This window comes from Brassica rapa, chromosome A07 (genome assembly GCF_000309985.2).
Source record: "Brassica rapa cultivar Chiifu-401-42 chromosome A07, CAAS_Brap_v3.01, whole genome shotgun sequence".
Taxonomy (NCBI): Eukaryota; Viridiplantae; Streptophyta; class Magnoliopsida; order Brassicales; family Brassicaceae; genus Brassica; species Brassica rapa.
In genome coordinates, this window is record NC_024801.2 from 16497156 (window position 1) to 16506951 (window position 9796).

Here is a 9796-nt window from a genome sequence, read left to right on the forward strand (position 1 = left end):
TAATTTGTTTAGGTAGCAAGCATAGAGCATGTTATTCACTTGATTGTAGCGGATCAGAACTCTGATTGATTTTTCCAACGTTAATTAAATATTAGATGTCAGAAAAAAAAAGTAAACAAAGAAAAAGAGAAGACAAAACAAAATAGCATTCAAAAAATTTGGAAATTTCATTAAATACTCCTTGACCGTCGGGTGCCGGGGAAGTCTTCTCATGAGTATCCTTTATTTATTTCATTTGTTGCACCGAGCTGTGGACTTTCTCTCACTCTTAAAAACTCAAACTCTCTACTTCTGATTCCTAATTCTGCTAAAAGTTGCAAAGAAATGACATCTCAGTTGCTTTTGCCACCAAACCCATTCACCAGACCAGTCTCGGCTAAAGTTTTCCTTACAGGTACATATAACTTTAATATGAACTCGTTTGTGAATAAAGAAAGAATATGGCATCTCAGTTGCTTAAGCTCTTTATATGTTTCTGGTTCTTGATTAATTGCTGTTGAAGCTCCAGCTTCATAGTTAAGTGCTTGATGTCTTGAGGTCGAACTTGATTTGATTAGGTGATGACTTAACTCTGAAAAGAAAGTCAAACCAAGCAACAAGAGTTTCAAATGGATTTAGCTTAAGAGCAAAAGCAGCTTTAAGATCTAATCATAGCTCATCTGTTGAGATTCCAAATCAATGGTACAATCTTATTGCCGATCTTTCTGTTAAGCCTCCACCACCCTTGCATCCCAAGACTTTCGAACCAATCAAACCCGAAGATTTATCTCATCTTTTCCCTAATGAGTTAATCAAACAAGAAGCAACGTTAGAGAGGTTTATCGACATCCCTGAAGAAGTTCTTGAAATCTATAAGCTCTGGCGTCCAACTCCTCTAATCAGGTTCTTGTTTTTTTTTTCCTTCAATTCGTTTTATTATGTTTATGATATGCACTTGAAAGTGATAAATGAATACATTAGAATAGTATAAGGATGCAAAGAAATACAGAAGATTCTTCCTCTTCTTTATAATCCCGAGTCTTGCTTTGAGTTTAGAGCAAAGAGATTGGAGAAGCTTCTTCAGACACCTGCAAGGATTTACTTCAAGTATGAAGGTGGTAGCCCAGCTGGTTCACACAAACCTAACACAGCGGTTCCTCAGGCTTATTACAATGCGAAAGAAGGTGTCAAGAACGTTGTGACTGAAACTGGCGCTGGCCAATGGGGCAGTTCTTTAGCCTTTGCCTCTAGTCTATTTGGACTTGACTGCAAAGTAAGTACAAAGCTTTTGCAGCTATGTCTTGCCTTCTTAAGTTTTGTAAAGTGTTTGTTTCTTTTATGCTATGTAGGTGTGGCAAGTGGCCAATTCATACCATCAAAAGCCATACCGCCGGTTAATGATGGAAACGTGGGGAGCAAAGGTTCATCCATCTCCATCTGATCTCACTGAGGCGGGTCGAAAAATCCTTGAATCCGACCCATCAAGCCCGGGGAGTTTAGGCATTGCGATCTCAGAAGCTGTTGAGGTTGCAGCTAGGAACGAGGATACAAAGTACTGTTTAGGAAGTGTACTGAACCATGTGTTGTTACACCAGACGGTTATTGGAGAAGAATGCATAAAGCAGATGGAAGATTTTGGCGAAACGCCTGATGTGATCATAGGATGTACTGGTGGAGGTTCAAATTTTGCTGGTTTGAGTTTTCCTTTTATCCGGGAGAAACTCAAAGGCAATATCAGCCCTGTTATAAGAGCTGTTGAGCCCTCTGCTTGTCCTTCCTTGACCAAAGGAGTTTATGCTTATGATTTTGGAGATACAGCTGGACTGACTCCTCTGATGAAGATGCATACTTTAGGACATGACTTCATTCCTGATCCTATCCATGCCGGTAATAAATTAAATTTTAAACCCATGATCTTGAATACACTAACCCTAAGGCTTCTCCAGCTCTTTGCTGCTTCATTTCTTTGTTTCTTGATTATTGATTCTTGTTTTCTTATCCGCTTTTCCTTTCTCCATGCAAGTAATAAGCGTTTAAGCCTCATGCTCCTTGATTCTTGTTTTTCTTGATTCTTGATTTCCACTGTTTTGTTGTTTTGTCTACTGTTTTGATAGGTGGATTACGGTACCATGGGATGGCACCCTTGATCTCACATGTTTATGAACAAGGTTTCATGGAAGCAATCTCAATTCCTCAAATCGAATGTTTCCAAGGTGACACAATATCTCAACTCTCAATTCCGAAAATTAATATTTTGTTAATTTTACTCCCTTTTATATTTGCATTTGACTGTAGTTCCCACTTCCTAATCTAATTTTCTTTGCAGGTGCCATTCAGTTTGCAAGAGCGGAAGGGATAATACCAGCGCCGGAACCAACTCACGCCATTGCAGCAACCATAAGAGAAGCTCTCCGATGCAAAGAAACAGGAGAAGCAAAAGTGATACTAATGGCGATGTGTGGTCATGGCCACTTTGACCTTTCCTCTTATGACAAGTATCTAAAAGGCGAATTGGTGGATTTATCATTCAGTGAAGACAAGATACGAGAGTCTTTGTCCAAGGTTCCTCATGTTGTTTAGCTCCAAATCCCCATATTTTGAACCAGGCATGTGAAATAAGTTAGAGCATCTTTATCAAAAAAAATAATAATAAGAAATAAGTTAGAGCATTCCCATGACTTTTGAATAAAGAGTGAGAGAGTGGTAGCGACTTCAAAAATGGACACAATGTCTCACAGATCATTTAAAGACAGTTTCAATAATACCTTATTTAGTTTTCTGTTCCAAAATATTACCAATTGTTTTTGGAAATGCATAGTACGAATTGAATTTTAGTTTTTCGTGAACATTTTCATTCATTGATCAAGAAAATTAATACAATGGCCTTTAGTTGAGCAAGGTTATTACATATCCTTGATTAATTAACCTAGCTTTCTTAGCTAATTGATCAACTTGATGTACATGCATTCTAGGAACATAGTTAAAAGATGGCCTTCGAACAAGTCGCTACATTCATTAGCCTTTATCAACTCCAAACTCTTTTTTTTCTGTAGGTTAAAAGAAAAAAAGCATTGAGCTTGGATAAGTGAACTATATCTTGGACCATTACCGTTGGTTGATTGAAGTGGAAGCCATGCTGTCCAATTATAGATGATGGTTCCAAACTCTTAAATAGTTGCATAAAATCTACTAGAGTCATGTGAAGGAGCATAAGGTGGTACCCTCTGCTTCACTAGAAGCCCGGAGTTTGCAAGCCGCTCAATCTTTGAAGATGCAGAAAACCATCCCACCTGCGAGAGCCCACATACACTATGATTCAACTATCTCTGGTATGGAATGTATTTTTGATGCTTCGTGGCAGGTCTCAACGCACTACGGAGGAATGGGTTGGGTCTTTAGGGATCCCTCAGATGGATGGTCGCTGACCAACTCTGCAAACCGCTCTCATGTGGCTTCTGCTCTTTTTTTGGATGCTCTTGCAGTCAAAGCTGCACTTTGTGATGCAGTAGCAAGGAACTTCAAAACGCTGAAAATCCGCTCAGACTCGAAGATCCTCATAAAATGCATCAACTCCCGAAGCAGATGAGTGGAAATTCAGAGTGTCCTTAGTGATATCTCTGCTCTCTGCACAAGCTTTGATTCTATCTCCTTTAAGTTTATCTCTCGCTCTTTTAATCTGGAAGCTGACTCTCTGGCAAAAAGAAGTCTTCAGGATCTTGGAAACTATGGCCTTCGTGGCTAAAGTTTGTTATGTTTTCTTAAGTAATGCATGGTTTGTTAAAAAAAAATGATATGCAAGTCCGTTCAAATGTTGAACTGCAAAGAGGATGGCCATTGCTTCAGCTTCAGGATCTGAATTTGTTGGTGCTACTGCTGAACTTCCTTGGATTAAAATGGCGCCGTCTTGAAATATTTGTAGCTTACTTAAGCATATTCTATAACAGAATTTATGTTAGGTTTAGAAAGTAAAACATTTATAGAGCACTCTCGTGGGAACCGAAATTTACACCGTCATTTTCAATGAACGGAGGAAATCAAAGAATCCTTTATTTTTCTTGAGGTCCCAGAAACCTGCTAAACCAATGTCAAGTCATCAAATTACGTAAAACAGACATAGTAAAATAAATTGAAATAAAGAGCAAAGTATGAATGATCTTATTCCAAATCCGCGTATGAGCGTTACAATAGGTAAAAAAGCCTCGGTCGTAAGAGCTGTTAGCGTATTTTATAGTTCTAATCACCTAAGACTTTAAGACCTAGTTGAGTCGCAGCTCAATAACGAAATGAAAACTGCATAAATTGTTCTAAGTGCTAAGTTTACTGTGAATTTTTCTGTCTCCCGTGCTCCTCGCCTTGGCTCTTCTTATATATGCCTCCAAGGTCGTCTGTCCTTCCTTTTTTGCCCCTGATTCGAAGGGCGATGAGAGCCACTCTATGAGGGCAATTATAGATTGTGCAAGCTATGTGGGTGATGAGAGCCACTCTATGATGGCGATTAGAGCTTGTGAAAGCTATGTAGGCGATTAGAGATGGCTATGTGGGCGATTAGAGCTTGTGTGAGCTATTTGGGCGAATAGAGATGGCTATGTGGGCGATTAGAGCTTGTGTGAGCTATGTGGGAGATGAGAGATGGCTATGTGGGCGATTAGAGAGTGTGAGAAGCTATGTGGGCAATTAGAGAGTATGAAGAAGCTATGTGGACGATGAGAAGAGGTGAGGAAGGCTATGTGGACGATTAGAGCTCATGGAAGCATGTATGAGGGCGATTGGAGACTGTTGTTTCCTCTCTCTCTCTCTCTTAATATCTCCGTTGGTTGCTTACGTGAACTTTCAGAACTTTTTGGTTTGTTTTACGTAATTTTTTCCATGTGGATCTCTTGGATGTTGTCTTGTGGAAGACTATTTTATAGATTTTCCTATAAGGTTATTTCAGAGAAGATTTTAAAATAAATTATTTGAGTTTTAACCAATTATTTATTTCATTAAATAATTTGTATGAAGATTGATAAAAAAAATTAATAAGAAGTTAAGAAATACTATTTAATATTATAATATTGTTTAGAAACATGCTTTGTAGTATAATAATATTTTACATAATCTAAACAACTTGTAGCAAAAATAAGAAAATGGAGATGAAACAGAGACGGTTTGAGCTTGTCCATAGGGGTCTTGGTGCAAGATAGAACAACATTTCGAGGCTACCGGTCACCAGGGGCGTATCTACGGCCATGGTAGGTGCATGGGGCACGTGCCCCATACTATGTTAGAAATTTTTTAACTGGTTCATGTTTTATTAATTTATTTGTTGAGTCTCCATGCAATGTAAAAATCAATTGTTAGTGTTTTCATGTTTTTACTTATTTATTTGTTGAGTTGCGTGTGTATATAAACTAAATATATTAAACTGCGTGTGTATATTACATATATGTATACTAATAATTCTTATGGTAATGTTTTGATATTCTCTGCACCTTCTTTTTTTCATTTTAACTTTTATTTTTATTTTTATTTTTATTTTTATTTTTATTTTATTTTTATTTTTTATTTTTATTTTTATTTTTATTTTTATTTTTATTTTTATTTTTATTTTTATTTTTATTTTTATTTTTATTTTTATTTTTACTTTTATTTTTATTTTTATTTTTATTTTATTTTTATTTTTATTTTTATTTTTATTTTTATTTTTATTTTTATTTTTATTTTATTTTTATTTTTATTTTTATTTTTATTTTTATTTTTATTTTATTTTTATTTTTATTTTTATTTTTATTTTTATTTTATTTTTATTTTTATTTTTATTTTTTTTTTATTTTTATTTTTATTTTTATTTTTATTTTTATTTTTATTTTTATTTTTATTTTTATTTTTATTTTTATTTTATTTTTATTTTTATTTTTATTTTATTTTTATTTTTATTTTTATTTTTATTTTTATTTTTATTTTTATTTTTATTTTTATTTTTTTTTATTTTTATTTTTATTTTTCTATGGTTATTTCCTTTTCAAAATATATTATTTCCCTTTTTACATTTTCTTGTAACGTAGTTATTGTGTGTGTGTTTAGTTTTTCTTTATGACCGATATTGGTAATATATTACAGTATTGTGTGTGTTTAGTTTTTGGTTTATTTTACATAAACTTTTTGGTTTGTTTTACGTAACTTTTTCTGTGTGGATCTCCTGAAAATTGTCATGCGGAAGACTACTTTATAGATTGTCCTAAACTAAACACACGTACAATAACTACGTTTGAAGAAATAAAAATTAAATAATTTTAGAAAAACTAAACACACACAATATTACCTGTAGTCAAAATATATTATTTCCCTTCTGTTAGTTTTTTTTTTGTAATTGTATTATAAATAATTTTATTCAGTTACTCTTTACTTTTTTTTGTAGAACAAAACAACCAAATTTAAAATTAGAGTTAACAAACTATGAGCTAAAAATCAAAACAATAATTAAAAATATTTGAATTCTTGAATGACAACCACATTTGAACAATATTACCAGTAGACTAACAAATATTTTTTCAAAATAAAAATCAAATAATACCTAATAGTTATGGTTTCTAAATCCGTACTTTTTGTGCTTGAGCTCGAAACGGGCATTGTTCAATAACCAAATTCTAAAATATATTACAACTATTAGTTTGTATATTTTGTTATGTTAGAAATTTTAGTTGTGTCACACACTAACCAATATCATTTTTATTTATCTGATATCGAGTTGGCTAGTGGTAAAGGAAATGCTAATAGCCTTTCATTGGTCGGGTTTGATACGCGTTGGAAATAATTCTTTACAACATTTGGGTTCCCATTAAAAAAGAGAAACCACTTCTTCATTTTTTAGAAATATACTTTTGTTTTCTATAAATAATATAGTGTATATTTATTTTTTCCACGTATCATGTATTTTTATTATGACATTACACATAATAATTAAAATATATTTTTGTAGTTTATTTTTAGTTTATGTGTGTGCTTTTCATAAACTAAAATATATATGCGAAAATAATATTTGAGATGTTTTGATAGATTTTTGGCCATAACTGATAACTATATTTAAATTTCCAACCCATTTTAATTTCTCAACCCGATATATAAATATTCGTCATGCATTTTTAGTAAAATATTTATATTATACTTATTAAAATGAGTAATTTGTTAGAATGAGTAATTGCATTTCTTGTATTTATATTATTATCAAATTAATTTTATTTTAACTTATTGACTTTAACATTTTATTATATGTAGGAATTTTATTTTATATGATTTTTTTTCTTTTTTTTTAGAACATTGTTATCTTGTCTAAATATTTTTCTTTACATACAAAACTTGAAGAATATTCTTTTGAAACTTTCCCTATTACAATTTTCTCATAAGAAAAATCTCAGGTGTTTTTAATTTTTTGAATACTAATACTTAAATGTACATGCTCTTACCAAATCGAATATTTCAAATCCTTACTATAGAAAAACAATTTAAGGTAAAATTCAATTGAACATATGTAATATCATACATAATTTAAAAATAATTTTCTAATAGCATTTTAGTTTTATATATTTAAAACAATATCGTGAATTAAATAGATTATTCAAATTGGTTATTTGAAAATTTTAATTAGGTACAAATTTAGAATTATCAAGTAAAATGGATATTTTTAAATATGCTCTCATTATTAAGCTTTTATTCCCAAATACGGTATATACGGTATATCTTTTAAATTTTTTAAATATTGTTAATTGATTTCACTAACAATAAAATTTTGAAAAATGTAATAACCATTATTTAATAAAGGATAATACCCACAAATTTATGGAAAGATATTTTCTACTTTACATACTAAGGTTTATAGTATTAATGTGCATTAAGTGTAATATTTATCATGAATTTGTTGTGGAATAGATTTAAGAAAAAAAATTAATTTAGATTTAAGTTTATTAATTACTTCAATGGCATTGTATTGTAATTAAGTTGTAAGTGTTAGGGTTATTTTTTTTTTTGTACTTCTATTTTAATAAAGTAAGATTAATTTATAGAGTAGTAGTTGATAAGCTGATATGATTTCGTGTTTATTATTTCGTTACTTTCCAAGCTATACCTACATTTAGGCTTTTAATTTGGGAAAGTAACATTTTCTAGTTTTCTCAGTTCATTGACTTAAAAAAGAGAGGTGCAAAGACTCTCATCTAGAGCATAAACTGCTCAAAGAAACATAGCCACATTTTTTTTTGAGCATTTAGCCATATTTATTTGGGCAAATAGTGGTCCATTTATTCTATCCCTGTTAGGTCAGATGTCTAATTCACTTCCAGCAATATAAGGGATGTAAGGTTCTTTTTATTAAACTGTTGATTTAATTCGGTAAGATATTCGTAAACTCATGGTAGTCAAAATCGTAGCTGTTTTAAATGGCACCAAAATATCCTATTAATGTAGATTTGATTAATGTAGATTTTGATCTTATTCAATTCCTAGTAGTTTTAGTTCATCGATACCTATGCAATGATTTTGTAGCTGATAACATAGTAAATTTATCATGTTAATTTAGAGTCAATATATATTATTAATCTTTATTTATCATATTATTTACGAAAAATGATAAAAATAAAATTACAAATAGATATCTTATTAAAAGTATCTAAATCATATATAAAATGGACATAACAGTAGACGTAATATGGACTTATGGATCAGTGAAAAAACATGGACTTATAGTTTATCAGATTAGGTCATATATCTTTAACTTGAACGGCTGATATTAACTGCAGTGAGAGTTGGATTGAGCGTAATGACTACGATGAAGAGTCGTCGGACACATGGTCCCTTATATGACGGGATGGGCAGTTGTTGTTTTCACATTATAACCCCTTAACTATTCAAACTCAGACAACCAAACACTTAAAACAATAAAAAGAAAAATTAAAAACATACAACAGGTAATAATACATTTAAATTTTGGCTCTTATGGAAAGTTTTCATGCACCACAAAAAAACATTAATTTAGAGATTTTAAAGGCGATATGGTTGTTTTCTGGTGGTAAAGCCGGAAGGTTTTCAAGAATTATTCAATAGAGAACAGTGATGGATGTTTCAAGATCATCTTACCATATAGGTAAATCAACAAGGATATGAAAAATCATCTACAAGGAGTTGTAAGCACAAGTGACCAACACCAAGGTTGGAAATTTGTTGAATATGGGCAATGGTCTCGCTAGATCGATCGATCAAGGTTGATGGATCGATCAATCAAAGATGATTTCACCGAGAGATTCAAAGAACTCGAAGGTTGGATCGATCGATCCAGTTTGTGGATTTGATTAACTAGTGTTGCACAAGGCCAATATTACGTCATTGTTTTTAAGCCCAAGGTTTAAAAGAGATACTATATAAGCTTAATAACCTGATTATTGGCAGTTCAACACATAAATTGGAGATTAAAGAGATAGGCAAGAAATATTGAGAATCTGCATAAGAAGAAAAAAGAAGATTTGGTCAAGAGTCTAAAGTTGTTTTTCTTTTCTTGGGTTTGGGTGTTTCATCTCCTACATACTCATAGTGACAATAAATTTATGTCTTTACCTTATTGTTATGTTTACTTTAGTTGAATAGAAAAACACTACGACTGTTATGTACCGAAGTTGTATACACTTAATACTAGTAATTCGTTGAGAATGCCATCATCTCTTTAGATATACCGATATAAGGATTGAGTAAACAAACTTCTTATTTTTATAACTAACTTAACAACAATAAATTAAAGATTTAAAGATTTTTTTTTCAAACCTGAAGCATTTAAAGAATATGCTATACAACA

At 31.6% G+C, this 9796-nt stretch overlaps 1 protein-coding gene across 1 annotated transcript; it reads left to right on the forward strand.

Annotated features, from left to right (window-relative positions):
- Positions 1-106: 106 nt before the first annotated feature.
- Positions 107-2768, forward strand: LOC103850119 (tryptophan synthase beta chain 2). Its single transcript, XM_009126833.3, has 6 exons — positions 107-394; positions 558-882; positions 1036-1252; positions 1329-1866; positions 2094-2192; positions 2306-2768. The coding sequence occupies exons 1-6, from the start codon at positions 325-327 to the stop codon at positions 2557-2559; spliced, it is 1503 nt and encodes a 500-aa protein (XP_009125081.1). The 5' UTR covers positions 107-324; the 3' UTR covers positions 2560-2768.
- Positions 2769-9796: the final 7028 nt, after the last annotated feature.